Genomic DNA, 19,985 nt, shown 5'->3' with positions numbered 1-19,985 from the left:
AGAATTGGGGGCAGGCTCTGGGAGGTCGGGGGCATTAAAATGGCCTTTGAAGGATAGGTGGGATTTCAGCAGGAAGGGGTGTGGTGAGTGGGCACATTCTAAGCAGAAGGATGAACATGAACGGAGTCTTGGCCACCCCAGGTGCACGTACCCCCATGTGCTCAGGTACAGTGAGCAGGCAGTTAGGAGATACACAGGGGAGGTTGGAGTGCAGGTGGGGGGTCAAAGCCTGAAGCACGTCACTGCCAGCAAGAGCCATGGGGACACCACTGTAGTTTCTGAGCAGAAGTGGCGTCTGCTGAAGTCCTCAGTTAAAATGGAAGAGCTGCTGTAAAAAGCAATGCATTGCACCCCAGTGGTCTTTAACCTCAGGGTGAACAACTTTTATTCCAGGCTCGGCCTGAAGTAGGTTTTGATGGGGAAGAGCAGTAGCATGAGGGGTCCAAGTGCCTTGGGGAGGAGGGACACTGGGTGGTTTGCAAGGTGTAGGAGAGGATGCTGGGGGCCGCAAGGCCTGACTTCATGTATGCCGCTCAGGTTGCCTCCAAGTCCCACGGTGGCCTGCGGGAAGACAGCAGCCCGGCTTGATGTCTGACCCTCTGTGGGTGCTCAGTCTGAGCTTCTCTGTGGTATCATGATCCGAAACTCCTTGGGTGGGCCTGATGCGGGGTGTCTGTGCCAGTGCTCTCTCCTCCCAAGCTGGGTTGGGATTTCTGCCTACTGCCCTGGGACTGCGGCTGCCCTGGCCCTGGGAGAGGAGGGCGGTGCCGCTGACTCATTGCCTGGGCATCTGGGCCTGGAACCACGGGTGAGTCACCTAGGACTAGCGGTGCTGGGGGAGGGGAAATAAGCTGGTGGACGTCTGGAAGGGGGAGGGGAGCTGGTCCCACAGGAAGTGCGGTGCCGGGACTGGATTGGGGCAGTAGGCGACGGGGGCCTGGGAAGGGGCAGCGTGAAGCCCGCTCTTCTCTGAAAGCCCCTTCCCTGGGCTGGGTCCTGAAAGGCCTCAGTGTTTGCCTTTCTCTGGGGAGGGGCCTGGAGGAGTGGGGTGAGGGAGGCTGTGGCCTCACCCAGGCCTGGCCACCGGGCTTGGGGAGCTGTCCGGCCCCTCGTCACCTGCCCACGTCGCAATCTGCAGGAGGCCCGAGTTTTCTCCTCTCCCTTCAACCCTCCCGGGGCGTCCTTACACCCCACAGACCGCTGCTCACCCCAGCTGACTATAACAGAGCCATCTCCACCTCTCACTGCCTTCCTGCCTCCTGCCAGACCCTCCTCCTACCCAAAGGGGGCTTTTCCAGGTATGTTCTGGTGCCGGCTATTAAAAGTAACTTTGGGGACTTCCCTGGTGGTCCAGTGGCTAAGACTCCGCGCTCCTAATGCAGGGGGCCCACGTTCGATCTCTGGTCAGGGAACTAGAACCCGTGTGCCGCAACTAAGACCCGGTGCAGCCAAATAAATAAATAAATGAATATTAAGCCAAAACAGTGACTTTGTCTCCCTCATTCCCTGAGGTGACCCCTGCCCTCTTCTTCCTGATGACCCCCCAGTTGCCTTCTGGCTTCTCCAGCGCACATACACAGGCCTGTGCAGTCCCAGCGGGCACCTGCAGCCACTGACACACCAGTGAGCTGGGACTCGCAGGCGTGTGTTATGAGAACAAAGCCTGGCCTGAGTCACCAGGCCCTGCAAACAGGGGCTGTCTCCCCTGCTCTGGGCCCAGGCTACCCCTTCCCCATGACACCTCCCACTCCCCTCTGTGGCGTGGGTGGGGCTGGGGAAGGGGCTGCCCTTGGCTGGCCTAGAGCTCTCCCCGAGCTGAGCTGGCCAGCTGGCGGTGCCCCTGGCAGTCTCTGGGATGGACGAGGCTGGGAGTGGCAGGAGGCCAGGCTTTGGCAGGATCAGGTTAGGGCAGGTTTGGTTTTCTTAAAATACAATGTTGGGGGCCAGTGGGGTTGACGTATAAATCCCCACTCTGGGCACCTGGCCCTTTGCTTTCCTTCCCGGGTGTCTCTCTGCTATCAGGTCTGGTAAGTACCTCTGTCCTGCTGAGGGCTGGGTGGGGCCGACCCCCATGGGTCTCTACCTTTGTCCCTTTGTCTTTTTATTTTTATTTATTTATTTATTTGTGGTACGTGGGCCTCTCACTGTTGTGGCCTCTCCCGTTGCGGAGCACAGGCTCCAGACGCGCAGGCTCAGCGGCCATGGCTCACAGGCCCAGCCGCTCTGCGGCATGTGGGATCTTCCGGACCCGGGAACAAACCCGCGTCCCCTGCATCGGCAGGCGGACTGTCAACCACTGCGCCGCCCGGGAAGCCCTGTCTTTTTTTTTTAATTAAATTTTATTGGAGCATAGTTGATTTACAATGTTGTGCTACTTTGTGCCGTCTGTCCCTTTGTCTTGATCTCTGTCTCCTGCTGGCTCCCTTGGTGGAAGAGGCCTGGGGCTTCTGTGGGTCTCTGCATCTGGGGGGACCTCCTGTGAAGTGTCAGACTGAGGCCTTTTCCACGTTCCTCTGTGGTGTTTAGGGGTTACTCTGAGGCTCTCTCTTGGGTCTCGCAGTCCGGCTGTCAGTCTAGAGGCACTTCTTGGGGCTTTAGGCCCAGGAGTATGAAGCGTGCATGGGGCGGGTGAGGGTGGGATGGGTGCTTTAAGGAGGATCCTGGGTTTGTTTGGGTTTTGTTTTTGTTGTTTTGCAAAGTCCTGGATTCCAGCAGGACTGAGGAACAAAAGCCAGGGATCTGGAGCATGCAGGCTGGGTTCCTGCCCACTGCTTCTTCCTGTCTTCTCCTACCTCCCGAAGGCAGGGCTGGCAGGATGGGCCCCGGGGCTCTTCTCGCTTCTGGTGCCAGCTCCTCTGGCCTCACCCTGCGACCCGCTTAACCCTCCTGGGGTGGTGTGACCATTCTCAGAGGCAGAGCCTTGGAAAAGATGACCTCCGAGGTCTGTCCTTGGTCTTAGATTCCGCCCTGATCCCAGGGTGCTGGGCTTTTAATTTCTTTAATTCCAGTCCCAATAGGACTCTTCCTGGTGGGGAGGGTGTTTGGTTGCCTCCACCCTACCCATGCCCTGTCTGCATAGAGCCAGCACCCCTGCTCAGGGGCCTCCAGTATGAGGGGACACACATTCCCTACCTGGTGAGAGCCCCTAGTCTGAGGGAAGATATGAGCCCACCCAAGGGAGCTTCCAGTTAGATGGGAGAGCGACACCCTCTGGCAGAGTAAGGAATTGACTCCTCAGGGAACCTCGTACCCCTGCGCCATAGCCATGGCCACTGCCAGAGCCCAGTGAGCCCCACTGACTAGCCCATGGAGACGCCCATCTCCGCAGCACTGGCACAGAGCCCACTGGCCTGTGGAAGGAGCTGCACAGAGAGGATCCCAAAGGGGACTCTGGCTACCCTGCCATTTCCTTTCCACAGATGCTCAAAGAGGGGAGCCCTGCACTCAGGGGTGGGCCCCAAGTGTGATGGGAGGAGACATGAGGCCCTTCCAAATACAGAGGAAGGTCTAGCATCTGCCCGCAGTGTGAGTTGGAGGTATGGCCCCTGCCCAGGGAGCCATAGGCCGAGCGGGAGATGCAGCCCTGTTTGCCCATTCAGAGAGGGGCTTGGAGAGGCAGTTTGGGGCAGAAGTGGGTCCTGCAGGCTGGGCTGAGGCGTCTCCATTACTTGCCAGCCCTGCAGCCCCAGATCTAAGATGTCCAGTCCTCTGGAGTAGGCGCTGGCTGTGATGGTCACCACCTTCCACAAGTACTCTGGCCAAGAGGGTGACAACTTCAAGCTGAGTAAGGGGGAGATGAAGAAACTTCTGCACAAGGAGCTGCCCAGCTTTGTGGGGGTGAGTGGGGCCGGCCTGGGATGGGGAGGGTCCTGGTGTGTGCGTGCAGGGGCACAGGTTGAATCTCTTCTCCCTTCCTCGAGGGTGCCTGCTGACACCGACACCAGGGTGGGATCGAGCCCTCCACGGCCTCACTGGAGTGAGAGTTGAGGCCCGTGTGTGAATGCGTGTGTGAATGCTCTATTGCTGGCTCTTCCCCGCAGCTTTCCAGAGAATGGGTGTGCTGTCAGAGCCCAGAGAGGGGGAGAGACCGGCTCAAGATTACACAGCTCTCACGTGTGATCTCTCTCTCTTTCATTTTCCATATTTATATGCCAAACTAAGAAGGTGTGTAGGGAGAGAAAAGCCCAGCTAAGACACTCACCCTGAGATATTTTGCAGAGAAATGCCGTCAACTCTCAACTTGCCCCTCGCCCTTCTCTTGCCGACTCCTGGATAATCCCAAAGTCAGGTCTCAGGCTTTGAACGTATGAGGCATGTCCTTCTTTTTTTAAAAAAATTGTTTTGGTCACACTTTTCTAATTTGGTTTCATTTTGTCTGGTATAAAAAAGAGTCCGTCTTTTTTGAATTCACTTTTCTGGTGATGGGGAGTGGTGGTGGCTTCAGAAAGCTTTAGTTTCCTCCTCAGCAAACTGGGGGTAATGCCCACCTTGCTGGGCTCCTGTGGGGAGTAGAGCTGATCCTGCGCCTAGGGAATGCCTGGCGTGCTCCCCACTCCCAGCAGGGAGCGCTGGAGACTCCCACTGATGCACTTCTCTCTGTCCTCACTCACTGGGCCTCCTAGTGGCTCCCAGGGGCTCCCTGCCCACCACATACCTGGCTGCCCAGTGTGGAAGGAGAGCTGGGCTCTGACCCGTGAGAGCAGCCTGGTGATAACCCCCTTGTCTCTCACTTTTAGAAGAAGGTGGATGAGGAGGGCCCGAAGAGGATGATGGGTGATCTGGATAAGAACAGAGACCAGGAGGTGGACTTCCAGGGGTATGCTCTCTCCCTCGCCCTCGACGCTATCATGTGCAACGACTTCTTCCAGGGCTTCCCAGCACAGTCCTGATGTAGAGCTCGTGGTTCCCTCCATGGGTTTCTTGGGCCCAGGAGGACTCTCTACCTTTTTTAGTTTTATACTCAGTAAACTCTTTTGCTTGTTGACAATATTTTAATTGCTCAGTGATGCCCTGTCACCTGGCTGGCTCAAAGACTCAAAGCTTCTTTCTTTTTTTTTTTTTTTTTTTTTTTTTTTTGCGGTACGCGGGCCTCTCACTGTTGTGGCCTCTCCCGTTGCGGAGCACAGGCTCCGGACGCGCAGGCTCAGCGGCCATGGCTCAAGGGCCCATCCGCTCCACGGCATGTGGGATCTTCTCGGACCGGGGCACGAACGTGTTTCCCCTGCATCAGCAGGCGGACTCTCAGCCACTGCGCCACCAGGGAAGCCCCTCAAAACTTCTTTTCTTTTGAGCTGTCTCTATCCCTTTCAGTCCAAGATGATATAATGCCTTTAAAAATGTTGTGGGCTTCCTGTGTATCAACTTATAATTCACTTAATTAGACAAAAAAACATATCTTCAAATTTCTTTGAGACTGGCCCTCTGTACCTTAGAGGTAGAGAGCTGTTAGAAAATACCCTTATGATTCTTAGAGGCCCTCTTGCCTGAAAGAGACACACTGCTAAAATTATTAGAAGCCTTATTGGTGTTTTTTTGTTTGTTTTTGGCTGCGTTGGGTCTTCGTTGCTGTGCATGGGCTTTCTCTAGTTGTGGCAAGTGCGGGCTACTCTTCGTTGTGGTTCACGGGCTTACTCATTGCAGTGGCTTCCCTTGTTGCGTAGCACGGGCTCTAGGCATGCGGCCTTTAGTAATTGCAGCACACGGGCTCAGTAGTTGCGACGCATGAGCTGTAGGGCGTGTGGGCTCAGTAGTTGTGGCGCACAGGCTTAGTTGCTCCACGGCATGTGGGATCTTCCCAGACCAGGGATTGAACCTGTGTCCCCCTGAATTGGCAAGCAGATTCTTAACCACTGCGTCACCAGGGAAGTCCCTAGAAGCCTTGTTGTCTATCTGAGATCTGAGAATTGCCCTTTAATCTTTTTGAAGTTTCCATGAAAGATCTCATCTTTGACTTTATCTTACCCCTGAGGCCCTTTTTGTTGGCAGGGCCATGGATTTGATCTTTGCCCTGAGGCCATTTATTACTTTGAGAGCCATTTGCTGCCTGGAAAGACTGTCCTGGGCCCTCTATATTTCCTCTAAATTCCACTCAGAATTGAAGAGTTCCTTCTTTAGTTCATCTCTTTCTTCTCATATTTTACCATAGGCAGCCAGAAGAAGCCAATTGGCATTTTCAGTATTCTGTCCAAAAAGCTCCTTAGCCCATCCATGCGTTCATTATGTAATCTTTCTATTTTCCACGTTACCATGGATAATAGTGTTTCCAGACATTCCACCACTACATAATAGGGGTTGCCTTTTCTTCAGTCTCCAGTAACAATTTCCTCACTGCCCTTCAAATTATTACTAGCAATCTTCTTGAGATCCTTCTACCTTTCACCCATGGCTTTGTCCCAAAGCCAGTAACACCTGCTTTAGGTTTTTGTAATAGAAGCCTCCTTCTCTTTCAGGTCTTTGATGAAAGATTCATGGAGCCAACTCATGCTGATTTTCTAAGCTTTTCCTACCACTTCCTCTATCACTACACCTAGGTTTCCATTTGGTCTGCATCCCAAGATACATCAGGGGACAATTTGACTAAATATTTTGTCATTTCATAACAAACGTCCTTGACTTTCAGCCTGCGCATATTGGGTCCTCATATCTCACTGTCTTCCCTCCTCCACTTGGTCAATTCCACATTTTATCTTATTTTATTTTATTTTTCTCGGTACGCAGGCCTCCCACTGCTGTGGCCTCTCCCATTGTGGAGCACAGGCTCTGGACGCGCAGGCTCAGCGGCCACGGCTCACGGGCCCAGCCGCTCCGCGGCATGCGGGATCTTTCCGGACCGGGGCACGAACCCGTGTCCCCTGTATCGGCAGGCGGACTCTCAACTACTGCACCACCAGGGAAGCCCCCAATTCCACATTTTAGATTCTTTTGTTTGAGGACTCTGCTTTATGAATTTATTAAGCTTTGAGTTACAGATCACCTGACTAACAGTGGCTTTAATTGTCTTACATAACAAGACATCTGAGACAGGCAGTTCAGGGTTAATTCAAGGTTGGTTCAGGGGCCCAGAGATGTCATATGACACCTATTTTTTGCTCTGTAATCTACAGCATGTATACCTTTTCCCTCATGCATGTTGCTTCATGATCACAAGATGGCTGCTCTACCTCCAGGTCTCACTGTCCATGTTCCAGGCTAACAGACAGAGGAAGTATAGGGTGCAGAAAGCTTTTCCTCAGGAGACTTTGCCTTTTTATTATACAAGAAATACTCTCTCCAAAGATTTCTACTTATATCTCTTTGGCCTTAACTATGTAATATGGCTGTGACCAAGTAGTTTTAGCTGGGCATGTTGACACTTTGAAAGAAAAGAAAAAAGGTTTTAATAATAAGGAAAGGGGGGGATGGATAGCAGACAAGCAATAGACAATATTTTTCTGAATTGTTTTCTTACTTTTCTTACTTCCCTGGGAAGCTCTGATGCTTGGGAACTGCTTACAGAGTAGCTCAGAAAAGAGCTCCCCAAAGACAGAAAGGAGTGAGAAGGTTCTGGGACACACTGCTTATTCTCACTGTTCCAACTGCATGTCTGGGGCTGGTGAGGCAAGGCTGGGCAGGCCCCAGCAATGAAAAGAGAGAGGCCCACTTTCCTAATATCCTATAGGAAAAGGAGCTGGTGAATATAGGTCAGGGACTCATCATAATGGTAATTAACATTTCCACAGCAGTTCCCAAAGCTTCTTTCATGCCCACTGTCACTTCAGCCTCATGGTAACCCCCAATAGAGCTATCATTAGGCCCTTTTTACAGACAAGGAAACCCAGAGGATGCAGCATCTGCCATTCATGGAGCATCCCCTCCGGCCAGGCTCTCTGCTAGGCCTGTTCTAGCCTCATCTCGTTGAATCCTCACAGCACTTGGATGAGGGATGTGTTATTAGTTTCTGCATTTCACAGAGGAGGAAATAGGGGCTGGGAGAGGTTAAATGAGTAGTGTTGGGACTTGACCTAGGTTGTAAGAAAGGGTCTCACCCCTATGGGACATGGGGGTGGCAGCTTGGGCCTTCCTCCCCTTCCTCCAAAGCCTTGGAGATGAAGGGGACCTGGCTGGGCAGAGTCCAGATGCTCTTGGTGTCTCAATCCTGAATCCACGGGGAAGTGGGTCCACTTGCTGGTGATTGCACGACTGTAGTCTGTTTGCTCACAGTGGATCCCGGCTTCTGCAGGGGCTCAGTTCCAGGTTCTGGGGCTGTTCTGGCTGGTGGATACTGGCATGGGCTGGCTGCCTCTGGAGCTTTCCCCGGCTGGCTAGGCACCCGATGGGACTAATTTCGTTCTGTATATTTGACAGACTAACAAACACGTGACTTTCTTAGCTGGTCTCAATAATCTTCCCTCATCCTGCCCCTTCCTGCAAATCTTCCTGCTGAGGCAGAGACGAGGAGGGTCCAGAATATGGTGCTGTTCAAAGGCCCGCTGGCCGGATTCTCTCTCACTTCCTCCTGGAATTGCGGCAGGGAGGAGAGCCTCAGGGATCCATATGTCACCTCCCATAGTGTCGCTTTGCTCTTTGTTCTTTTGGGTCTATCCTTGCAATCTGTTGACCCTCCAAGAAAAGAGAGACTGGAGGCAAAGGTGGATTCTGAGGCAGGGGAGTGACTGAAATAGGGCTCCCCATGCTCCCATCTTTAGGTCACTTGGTCTCCCCTCTAACTCAGTTCTCCCATCTGGAAAATGGGCAGTCAGGCATAGGTCTAAGCCCCACAGGCTCTCCTTGATCCCAGTTCAGATCCTCTCCCCACCCCCATCCCCTAATTCTGTAGCAAAGGCCTCCCTGGCTCCAGCGTCAGTAATCAAATACCCACTCCCACCCTCTCCCTACCTTGGGCTCAGATGATGAGAAAGGAGATGAATCAGTGTGACGAGGTTCATGGACCCCCATGGGGCTATGAGATTGGGGTGGTGTCACCCTGTCCCTCGAGCCCAGGTCCTTTTGGCGCAAGCACATGAACGTCCAGACGCTCTAAGACACTTCATCTTATTTCTCCCTGAGGTGCAGAACCAGACACTGACTTTCATGGCGCAAGGTGGTTTCCCAGAGGATTTTGTAAGGTGATGGTGATGATAGTGGGGGACGGAGGCAGGGAGACAGGACGGGAGAGAGAGGGACAGTCCTGCCGGGTCAGAGAGCATCTGCGCCCACCCTCCCTCATGCTGCTCCTGTTGGGGAGAGACCCTTACCTTCCCCTTGGGGCACACTTCTCTGTAGTCAGCTCTACATCTGCAGTGGAGCAGCACGAATGACAGGCCAAGGGTGTTGAGCTCCACTCCCAGGTAGAGAATCAAGTGGACAGTGTGGACAGCAGAGGGTGGGAAAGGAAGAGGATGCTCCCTGTCTGGGCCTCGGAGGAGCGGCTAGTGTCGTGTGCATTTGGGGGATTCAGGGTAGATGCTGGCGAAGAACTCCCAGCAGGGCAGGAAGATTCTAATCCCTGTAAGAACAACTTGGGAAAGCAAGATAAGAAAGGCTGCAGCTCTGCCTCTAGCCTATGGGGATGCAGAAGGCTGGACAAAATGACCTGGGGGTTAGGCGGGGGAGGAGGTTTGGTTCTCTCCCTGCTGCCCCCATCGAGGGGACTTAGCGTGTGGTTGTTGAGTTAGACTCCGAGACCTCTGCCCTGACACCATCCACAGGACCAGCAAAGCACTTTCACATCGGAGTCTCAGGGTAGGAATCTTCCAAATCCATTTTGGGGGCAAAAAATTAAGGCCCAAACAAGGTAAAGGACATGCTCGGGGTGGAGGCAAGAGGATGGTGGATCTTGGAGTGAGGGTCCAGTAAGGGTTCTTCCCACGACGGTCCTCCAGCCCCAAAGCGCCTGCACCCAGACCTCTCCGTCCACCAACCTGCCCCTCAGCTGTTGCCTCCCTGGGGAAGCTCCTGCCTTCCCTGCACCCCACCTCAGTCGGAGCCTCTCCCAGTGGGCAAACAAAGGTGAGGCCTCCCAGAGGGGCGTGGCCAGGCTTCGAAATGTGAAAGGCTGGGGGATAAGGACTCAGGCCGGGAACAGGCTGCCCAGCCCTTCCCTGACCATGCATATAAAGTACCCCAGGCCCCACCACCATTTTTCCCCCTTAGCCCTGCTTTATTGTTCTTCCTAGCATTTATGTCGCTGGTCTATCATACATTTATTTACTTGTTACTGTCTGTTGTGTGCATTAGATGGCTTTTGTCTGTTTTGTTTATGGCTGTACCTCCAATGCTTAGGACAGGCGCCTCTAAATATTCACATGAAAAATGAATGGCTCTCACCCTGCCACAAATTAGTTGTGTGACTTGGGCAAGTTACCTACCTCTCAGTTAACATTTATGCCCTTACCATGTGCCAGCACTATTTATCTATGAGCTTTGTACATAGAAAGCCCTTTAAGCCTCACGGCAATCCTATGAACTTATGACCATTATTCTCCTTGGTCATTGGCAGGTGAGGAAAATGAGGCCCAGAGAGGTGAGGTGACCTGCTTAAGGGAGGTGGCTGTTGGCAGAGATGGGCTGTCACAGGTGGGAATAAGGGCTTGACCTAGAACTGAATGAATTGCTGGTCTACTCTGGCCTCTGCTTCTGTCCCCTACTCCCCATAATTCCTTGCCTATAAAACAGGGTTAATCACAGCCCTCCTTTCCCTGCCCCCCCCCACCCCCACTGTTCGCTCCCATCACCCACAGGGGCTGAGTCTTCGGGGAGGTGATGGCACAGTTGAGGTTTGGGGGCAGGGGGCCTGGGAAGAGGCCAAGGTGTCATGAGCTCTCTGGCTGCCCCACAAGTATTAGGGCTTCTTCAGAGGCCTGGGGGTTGACTCCTCTTCCCCTTCCCACACTCTTCTGGTCTTGGGTTCCCTTTCTGTGAAATGGGGAGGGGTCTCTCAGGCCCAGGGATGAGGGCGGGAGAAGTGATACGAAGAGATTTCCGTTTCTGGCAACATGGTGGTCTGTGCCAGCTCCGGCTGAAAAGAAAACAAAAAGTGCTGGATAGAATAAAAACACCTTTTTCAAAGCGTTGAAGAGCTCACAAGGCATTAAAGAATGGGATCAAAATCTTAGCGAAAGCAGACTCCAGGAAGTGAGTGGGGCACTGGGGCCCCTCATGCCCTGAGGGCATCGGCCAAACTGAGCCAAAGTGACCTTTGGCTTTGACGGAGTGTGGAGTGAGGAGGGGCTCGCTTGAGGGGGGGAGGCAAGGGGGACACCCCACATAACGCTGAGACCCCAAAGGGCTACACGCTTAAGCCAAAAACCAGAGGAAATCTACCCGCACCCCATGGGAGTGTAGGGAACTTGGCCTTGGTGCTGAATGGAGCCAGGGAGGACAGGAAACAGGCCTTAGGAGCTCAAGCTCCAGGCCACCCTGGTGTGAGTCTGAACTAGGGGAGGAGGAGGGGCACCAGGAGAACACAGCCTAGACTTCTGGAAGCGCCCCTAGGAGCAGCACACCTTCCTCCCGGGCCTCAAAGACATCCTACGGGTGACCTTCCCGGGGAAGCAAGCAGTTCTCAGCCCAAAGCATCCAAGGACCATCGATCTGGAGATCAGGCAGCAAGGGTGTCTCACAGGCTCAGAGCTCTCACCGTAAATGAGGGGGCTTAACCAGGGGCACACCAAGATCCCCTCTGGCAGAGGGATTCTCCGGGGGTGAGGCGAAAGTGTGTCCCCACTTTGTCTTCTTCTGGGGTGCCTTTTCAGGGTGAAGACATAGGGGATGGCTGTGATGAATGACCTGTCTTCTCTAACCAGGCTGGAAGGAGATGGGTAGGAGGCTGTGCCCGGATCCCAGCTCTGGGGGAGGGCAGAGGGAAAATGACGAGGTGGTGGTGTCTGCCGCCCAGACGGGACCTTTGATGGGTGCATGGCAAGGTGGGCGGGTGGGGTCTGTAATATGGGTTGCCAGGGAAGGAGGCAGGGGAACCCCTGGGGGCATCCTTAGCTTGACCTACTTGGGCCCCCCATAATTGCTCCCTTCCTTCCTTGGGAGGCTACAAGTAGGGATGCCCTGTCTCTAGGCTCCTCCAGCTGAAACGCCAACACCTGTGGTGGGTGCCGGCTGCTTAGGTCCTGTCCTGGGCGTCCGGCAGCTCCAGGTCTGTCTCCTGGCCCAGGGTCTGGGCTTTTGGGGGCAGAGGGATGACCACAGCAGGGACTGATGAGGTGAAGGAAGTCAGATATGATGGGTTCAGGGGTTCCCTTGTACAGTGAGGGGCTGCTGGGGAACCTGGGTTTAGGGGGTGTGCAGAGCTGAGGTCTGGCGGAGGGGTCGGGGGAATGCTGCTGTTGCCCTCAGTCAGCTCCCCCTTCGCCCACACCTTCCATTCCTGCCAACGGGTTGAGATGGGCCAGGGCTGTGGGGAAGAGAGGATTCCCTCCAGTCTCCAGGCACCGAGCTTCTGACAAAGCAACAGTGGTGGCGCCAGGCAGGCTGGCAGGAGCCCAGAAGGGCAACTCGGCCCCTCTGAGGTTCCCTATTCCCTGCGATCACGGCCCTTTCCTCTCCTGGGAACCCGGAACCCTACTCCAAGCCTGGGCTGTCACAAAGCGTTAGACCCCAGGCAGCACTTAACCCCATTCTTCTTCCCTCCGACCGTGACCATCTACAGGGCCTGGCAGAGAGTAAATCATTAGGGAGAGGGCCTTGGCCCAGGCTGCCTCGTGCTACAGGACTCCTGTCCCCTGGGGGCACCAGGAGTGAGTCACTGGGCTCACATGGAAACAACACATGCCTTCCTGGCTGCCTTAGGATTTTTCCAGACTGGAGGCATCTCCCAGAAGGGCGGTGGGAGGGGCCCGTGGAATGGGGGTGAGTGAGCAATTCTGGGAAGCGCTTCCTCTCTAACAGAATGGGGTACCCCTCTGCAGAGCCTTCTGTCTCAAGAGCCCCAGAGGTCAGGGGGATGGCCTCAGGGAGAGCAGATTACAGATTGGTACATACCTGAGCTCGCTGTCTCCAGAGACCAACTGGTTCAGGTCCCTGACGAGGCCTGTGAGGGGGGAGTAACCCTATTTTACAGATAAGGCACCTGAGACCCAGACAGGGTAAATGGCTCATCTTCCGCTGCACGGCTGGTCAGAGGCATAGAGTGTCGCGGCAGATTTTCCTTTGGTTGCAGCTTCCCTGAGTTCAGCGCAGGAGGGATGGTGATGGGGTCGTGGTGAGGCGGTGGAGGTTCTTCTGAGACCTGACTCTCCCTGAGAAGGTCCAGCTTCGCCAAGGGCCTGAGGCCGGGAGCATGGGGCAAGGGTGCTCCCCTGTGCAGGAGCTCTGGGGTCCTGAGGGCGATGAGGCTTCTAGGGCCAGGGGGCTGTGTCTCAGAGGGTGCTACAGAGCTGGACTGGGCGTCCGATGAGAAAAGCTGGAGAGAATCAGGGAGTCCTCAGGGACCCCCAGTGTGCGGGGTGCAGGTAAAGGGTGGGCACCTCTCCCTGAGGAGTTTGCAGTGAGGTTGGGCAAATGAGGCCTCTGTCCAGAAATAGGGGGGCAGTCGGGAAATAAATGAGGAGGGGCTGGTGTAGTCAGGGAGGGCTGCTCAGAGGAGGGGGAGCTTGTGGGGTGGGAAGGCTGCAGGGGATTAAGTCAGGTCTGGGTGCATTTCCTGGGGCGCATGGAGGGCAGAGTTGAGCAGGGGGTCTGACTCGGCCTCTGCCGTGAGTCACACCCTTGTTCTTCTGTGACAGTAACGATGGCGCCTCTGGAGCAGGCCGTGGCTGCTATTGTGTGCACCTTCCAGGAATATTCAGGGCCCTGTTGGAGACAAGTAAAGCTCTGCCAGGCAGAGCGCAAGGAGCTGCTAGAGAAGGAGCTGCCCACCTGGACCCCGGTGAGCACCTGGGGTGAGTCCCCATGGGAAGCACTGCTTGGATGCTGCAAAGAGACACCTGGAGACGAGCTCTGAGCATTGGACAGCAAGCGGGGGGAAGCTAGACTGTGGGGAGGGGATGCTGGGAGGGGGACGGGCACAGCAGGAATCTCAGTTTCCTCATCTGCAAAGTGGGAGGATGAACATCTCAAGGGCTGCCTGGCCTGGCTGTTGGGGGCACTGAGCGAGAGCTCTGTGAAGAACCCCTGACACAGGGTTGGCACTCAGTAGCAAGTAGTAGGTGCTCTGTAAATGGTCTGAGAGAGGATTTGGGAGGGGGATTGACAATGGAGAATGATCAGAACAGGGAGGCTGAGGTTGGCCCCCAGAGGGCTGTGGGTTGGGATGGCTGGGACCCCACAGGAGGGGAGGGAGGGAAGCGGGATGTGCGCACCAGGCTGTTCTGCACTCCTCACCCTGCCATCCCCGCCCTGCACAGACAGAGCTTCGGGAATGTGACCACAATAAGTTCATGAGTGTCCTGGACACCAGCAAGGATCGAGAGGTGGACTTTGTGGAGTACACGTGCCTGCTTGCCTGCCTCTGCGCCTGCTGCCATGAGTACTTCAAGAACTGCGCCCTGGGCCCCCACTGCTCCCAGTAATGGGCGGGGCTGCCATCGGAGGGTAGGGGTCTGGGTCTACTCCGGACCTGCTCCATCTCTGCCCTGAGGTCATCCTGGGCATGTCAGCTCTCCCCCCTCCCCCCTCTCCCCTCCTTTGTCCTCTCCCTCTAGAATCTCCCAGGTTGGCCCCTGGTATGTTAACCCCTTTTACCCATGAGTCTAGGAGACGTGAGGGGACCTTCCCCGGGATCACAGCCAGTGACCTGTAGAACAGCCAGCCGCTGACTCCCCACTGTGGCCCATGATGGACGAAGGCTGTCAAGGCCCAGCAGAGCGTGTGAGGGAAGGAGACCACGGTGGGAAAGGGCCTATTTTGCTCCTTATAAAGAACTGGCATCCCTTGGCTCGGCTTGGTTCTTCTGAGAGGACAGCCGGGGCCTGGGAACAGAGTCCTGCTGAGGCTTCACTCCCCTCTGGCCTTTTCCACTGGAGGACAGGAGGCTGAGGGCACTTTCAGACCTCGTGGAAATGAAATGGTCTTAAAGTCCTGCAGGAGGGGGTGGGGTCAACACGGGAACAATGTCCATGGGAGGCTGGTGTGTGTGTGGGTCTCTCTCTCTCTCTCTCTCTCTCTCTGGGGTGTCTCTGAAGGAGAAGCTCCCTTGGGGACTTCCCTGGTGGTCCAGTGGTTAAGACTCCGCACCCCCAATGCAGGGGCCCTAGGTTTGATCCCTGGTCAGGGAACTAGATCCCGCGTGGGGCAACTAAGACCCGGCGCAGCCTAAATAAATAAATAAGTAAATAAATATCGTTTTTTTAAAAAAGAAGCTCCCTTGGGCTGTCTAGGAGGGTGAGAGGGTACGGAACTCAGTCCACTGGACAGGATGTTCTGAGGGGAGGGGAGGGCCGTAGTGGAGGGGGTGGGTCTGTTCCCTGCCCGGGGCTGTGGGAACCCAGAGTGCAGTACTAATAGGATTAGGGTGTCTGAGGTCCAACTAGGGTGTTTCTCCCTGATGTAGGGGGTGCCCTACATTGGAGGGGAAAGGGGAGACCTGCAGGCCGACCCCCTCCCTGAAGCCACAGCCACCTGAGGGGCTTCACATCCCCTCTCCTGACCCTCTCTCAATCCCTGAGTTCATACCCTACCCTGAGAGGTTCCCCTGACCCCTGCCTCCCCCATTCTGTGCTGTATCACCTCTAACTTTCCACCGCAACCTGCCCTCTTCATTCCCGATGCCCATCCTAACTCTAAATCCCCCTCCTGACACCCTCCTCTTTCCCATGTGCTCGTGGTCCCGTCAGTCGATCCCTGAGACCCGAGGCCTGACGCCCCTCCCCATTCCATCACTCCGTCATCCAGGTCCTTTCTCCACAGATGTGTCTTTGGGGGTCCCGACGCCTCCTTTGGGTGTTAGCCTGTTCCCCCTCCCAGACCCCCCAGCTCCTGTCCTGGGCCTCACTCAGCATGGTAGAAAGCCCCCTTGGGAGGGGAGAAGGGCAGTGTGAGCTGTCCCCAGCACTGAACCTGGGGTCCCCTCCCTGCGTTCCAGGGCAACCCCATTCCAGGACCACCTCCCACCTGTCACCCCCCACCCCTTAATCCCCTTTCCTTTATGCCGGCTGCCCAGTGGGACCACTCCCTTCCCTGTCCCTCATGCCCCAGGCACAGCCTGCCCTTCCCCCAGCTCCCTAAAACTCAATCCGAGCTGCGCACACCCACCCACTGAGGCCCCTGCCCGTGCCCACTGGGGCTCTCCCATTGTCCATGTGTGCGTGCCCACAGCAGGAAGCTGGGTTCCCAGGCTGGCTGGTGGAGGGACCCGTAGCCGTTACCATATCGGCCCAGGATAGGAGGGCTGTCTCCCGCTCTTCTCCATCCCCTGACATGGGCAGGGCCTGGCCAGGGGTATAAATAGGTCAGACTGCAGGGCTTCCCCCACTCTTCCTCTCTCTCCAACCCTCTCTCTTCGGCACTTCTCTCTTGGCCTGGTGAGTTGCGGTCGCATGGCTGGCATGCAAGTGGTGTGCAAGGGGTGTCAGGCCGAGGCTGGGGCAGGAGAAGGGGAGGCTGGTGGGGGCCAGATGTGCTAAGTGGGTCCAGATGTGAGATTCCGATGTGGAGGCTCTGGGGAGGGATGTGTGTGTGTGCACATGTACGTGTGTGTGCATGCAAGAGACAAAAAACAAAAAGTGTGCAGGTGGCTGAGGGGGAGCTATCGGAGCCGTCCTGTGATTCTGGGGCTTGCACGCGTTGTTGCTGTAGTATGTTTTGGGGTGCGTGTGACTAGGGGGTATGCATGTTGGCTTGTGTTTGCTGGGTTGCCCTAGCCTGTGCGTGCACACTCACGGGGCGTAGGAAGCACAGTGAAGGCAGGAGGCGACGGCGGGCTTTTGTCTGGTTGTGTCCTAGGAGGCTCTGCCCTGCACGCAGCAGCCTGACCCAAGGGAGGGTGGCCTCCCCATCCCTCCTGCATCTGTGCCCCTGCCACCGCACCCTGCCCCTCCCCATGCTAGGCGCTAGGCCACTGGTTTTTTCCGCTACAGGGCCCTGGGCAGGCTGCCAGCAGCCTCGCCCAGCCCAACGACCCAGCCCAACGCTTGGAGGGAGAAGAATGGGCTGGGGTGGGGCTGCTGTAGACTAAGCGTGGGAGTGAATGGACCGCGTGAGGGGTGAAGAAAGCGCTCTTGTGGAGCTGGCTTTCCGAAACGCAGAGCCTGTGCCCCGGGCCCTGCAGGGGTTCGCTGCCCCAAGCACGGATTTCCCATTGTGCACACCCATCCGCCAGGAGCCGAACCCCACTTTTTGGGCTGCCTCTATGGTGGGAGCACCAAGTGCTCCCTGAGGGATGGGATTGGGGTGGGCATTCTGAATACATAGCCGGGGGTGGGGTGGGGAAAATTAGGGTGTCTCTGTGACCCTGCCCCCAGGTCCTGACTGCCGGCATGGCGTGCCCCCTGGAGAAGGCCCTCGATGTGATGGTGTCCACCTTCCACAAGTACTCAGGCAAGGAGGGTGACAAGTTCAAGCTCAACAAGTCTGAGCTGAAGGAGCTGTTGACCCGGGAGCTGCCCAGCTTCTTGGGGGTGAGTGATACAGCCTGGGAGGCACCTGTTTTCTGCGAAGCATTAGCTACAGCTGGCGTCTATAGCTGTCGATCAGCCATCTTGCTGAGACGGGCAAGTCGGGGCAGAGAGCTTGCTCTGATTGCCTGGGGTGGAAGCACAGTGAGCACCCACTGCTCACTTCCTGGCTCTCTGCAGAAAGATGGCTGAGAACAAGCCGGTAGGCTATGGGTCAGACTCTGCCAGGTGTTTGCACAACTTAACTGGAGGTAAACTGAAGCTCAGAGAGGCTACATAACTTTCCAAGGTAGTCAGTGTATAAAGCCGAGATCCATAAGCCAGGACGTTCCGACACTTGCCATCACTACAGCAATGAACAATTTTTTTTTTTTTTACGATTGTATGAAAATTGTGTGTCTTCTTTTTTTTTAAAATTGAAGTATAGTTAATTTACAATGTTGTGTTAGTTTCAGGTGTACAGCAAAGTGATTCAGTTATATATACACATATATATTTTTTCAGATTCTTTTCCACTATAGGTTATTACAATATATTGAATATAGTTCCCTATGTTATACAGTAAATCCTTGTTGCTTATCTATTTTATATATAGTAGTGTGTATCTGTTAATCCCATATTCCTAATTTATCCCCCCAACCCCAAACCATTTTTGAGTTTCTATTTGGCTTGTGGATGTGAAGACACAGTTATGGAGACCCTCATACACCTACAGACTCCCCCTGAGCAATCATAGATGCCATCCGTATCAACCTTTATGCAGTTTATACATTGCTTTCATGACCATTGTCTGATTGGATTCTTAAAATGACCTTGGCAGAAGATGCTGTGGTCCCCTTTATCCAGTTGTACCCAGGTACTCAAGACTTCTTTGTCTGAGGGGTGGCCTTCCTCCAGCTCTAGCCTAGCCCCCAGGGCTAGAGGTCCAAAGCTGGGTCCCCCAAGGAGTGGCTAAGCCTTCTTGGGCTCCCATCTGGAGGTGCAAACCTGGTCTAGTCCTAGCTCTGGCCACTCCCACACCTGCCCTGCCCGGCCCCGACTCCTAGTTTCTACCTGCAGCCTCTTCTTCCTGCAGAAAAAGACAGATGAAGCTGCATTCCAGAAGCTGATGAGCAACCTAGACAGCAACAAGGACAACGAGGTGGACTTCCAGGAGTACTGCGTCTTCCTGTCCTGCATCGCCATGATGTGCAACGAGTTCTTCGAAGGCTGCCCCGATAAGCAACCCCGGAAGAAATGAAGTCTCCTCAGATGTGCGGGGCGGGGCCTGCCAGCTGGGGTCTTCCCTGTTGGCGGTGGGCACAGCGCCTCACACTGGTTTCTCCAGATGTGAGCACGATACTAAACAAGTTCAATAAAGATTCTTGAAAGCTATGAGGCTGATGGTCTGAGAGACTCTGGGGGCGCTGGGAGCTGAGCTGCGGTTTTGTGGCAAGTGGAGAGCAGACCAGAGAAGGTGGGAGATGGATATGGGTGACTGTGCACACGTGTGGGGGACAGAGTTGACTGTGGATGGAGCGGAAGGCAGGGAAAGGGACCCCCAGAGGCTTGGAACTGTAGGATCTTAGCCAGGACACTCAACCATCCCACCTCCCCAACATTGCCTCTGGCAGGACCTCTGAGTGAGGCTGGGATGGGATCGAAGATCACATCTGCTCCTGGTTGGGGTCCGGAATGGAGTGTGGGTGCCCTGGGGGTGGGGGGTTGGTGGGGGAAGGGCTGAGTCATGGGGAGGAAGTAGTGAGGCCAGAGTGGGATGGGGAGGAAGGCTCAGTCCTGACATTTACGGCCCAGGTGCTGCCTGCCACCCCTTCCAGTGCCCTGGCTTCAAAGCCCAGGGATGGATGAATCCTACCATTCCACAGTCAGATCAGGGAGGTGATGTGGAGGAAGAGAAACCACAGCATGAGAATATCATCCTTCCCTAACTCCCATCTCTGTCCCAGGGGCCCTAGGATGGGATTCATTACCAGTTAGCAGTCATGCTCCAACAGAGGAGGACAAAGGATCTTGGGAGGGATGAGGGGAGGATAGTGGCTGGGGTGGGAGGGAGGGAGGGAGGTGGTGGGAGGTGACCATAGTTTTGGAGACAAAATTCCCGGCATAGGGATCTGATAAATGAAGTTGAGATTTTTTTCCCCCCAGAAAATATCAGGCATGGTATTAGTTCTCCTTAGGTTGAAGCCAACAGTTCTAGCCTGCAGTGGGTGGGATTGTGGTTAGTTTCCAGGTCATGCCTGGGTGGTACAGGGATCTTCAAGGAAGAGGTGAGTAGAGGGCAGGTCCAGAGGCAGGGAAGGTCTGGTTCCCTTGACTTTTCTAGCTTTCCCGTTTCCTTCTCATCACATTGTGTTTTTGTCTCAAGTTTCAGAGGAGTGGGGTAGGTGACTCAGATGTTCCCTCAGAGTGTGACTATAGAGACTTGGGTAGAATTTTGATCCA

General features: G+C 55.1%; 3 protein-coding genes across 14 annotated transcripts; all 3 read left to right on the top strand.

Annotated features, from left to right (window-relative positions):
• The first annotated feature begins 788 nt into the window (after nucleotides 1–788).
• On the top strand, nucleotides 789–14,522 carry S100A3 (S100 calcium binding protein A3). 11 transcript variants are annotated; one of them, XM_032603672.1, is made up of 6 exons: nucleotides 3,781–3,837; nucleotides 4,737–4,816; nucleotides 11,733–11,798; nucleotides 12,050–12,127; nucleotides 13,716–13,858; nucleotides 14,337–14,522. In XM_032603672.1, exons 5-6 carry the CDS (start codon nucleotides 13,721–13,723, stop codon nucleotides 14,499–14,501), a joined length of 303 nt encoding a protein of 100 aa, XP_032459563.1. In that variant the 5' UTR covers nucleotides 3,781–3,837; nucleotides 4,737–4,816; nucleotides 11,733–11,798; nucleotides 12,050–12,127; nucleotides 13,716–13,720; the 3' UTR covers nucleotides 14,502–14,522. The 11 variants fall into 11 exon arrangements, with proteins under 11 accessions (XP_032459589.1, XP_032459533.1, XP_032459540.1 ...); XM_032603663.1 differs by having other exon boundaries at nucleotides 13,052–13,858; XM_032603642.1 differs by lacking the exon at nucleotides 12,050–12,127 and having other exon boundaries at nucleotides 3,703–3,837; nucleotides 4,740–4,816.
• On the top strand, nucleotides 3,697–5,003 carry S100A2 (S100 calcium binding protein A2). The gene is given in 2 exon segments (XM_032603733.1): nucleotides 3,697–3,837; nucleotides 4,737–5,003. Coding segments are annotated over 2 exon segments (294 nt in total). The 3' UTR covers nucleotides 4,890–5,003.
• A 51-nt stretch (nucleotides 14,523–14,573) lies between the features above and the next one.
• On the top strand, nucleotides 14,574–18,917 carry LOC116739354 (protein S100-A4). Of its 2 annotated transcripts, none has more exons than XM_032603724.1 (3): nucleotides 14,574–14,818; nucleotides 17,391–17,546; nucleotides 18,619–18,917. In XM_032603724.1, the coding sequence occupies exons 2-3, from the start codon at nucleotides 17,406–17,408 to the stop codon at nucleotides 18,781–18,783; spliced, it is 306 nt and encodes a 101-aa protein (XP_032459615.1). In that variant the 5' UTR covers nucleotides 14,574–14,818; nucleotides 17,391–17,405; the 3' UTR covers nucleotides 18,784–18,917. The 2 variants fall into 2 exon arrangements, with proteins under 2 accessions (XP_032459615.1, XP_032459606.1); XM_032603715.1 differs by lacking the exon at nucleotides 14,574–14,818 and adding an exon at nucleotides 16,390–16,451.
• Nucleotides 18,918–19,985: the final 1,068 nt, after the last annotated feature.

The sequence above is a fragment of the Phocoena sinus genome, chromosome 1, assembly GCF_008692025.1.
Source record: "Phocoena sinus isolate mPhoSin1 chromosome 1, mPhoSin1.pri, whole genome shotgun sequence".
Lineage (NCBI taxonomy): Eukaryota > Metazoa > Chordata > Mammalia > Artiodactyla > Phocoenidae > Phocoena > Phocoena sinus.
The sequence above is the reverse complement of the archived record's forward strand: the minus strand, read 5'-3'. Positions and strand labels throughout refer to the sequence as shown.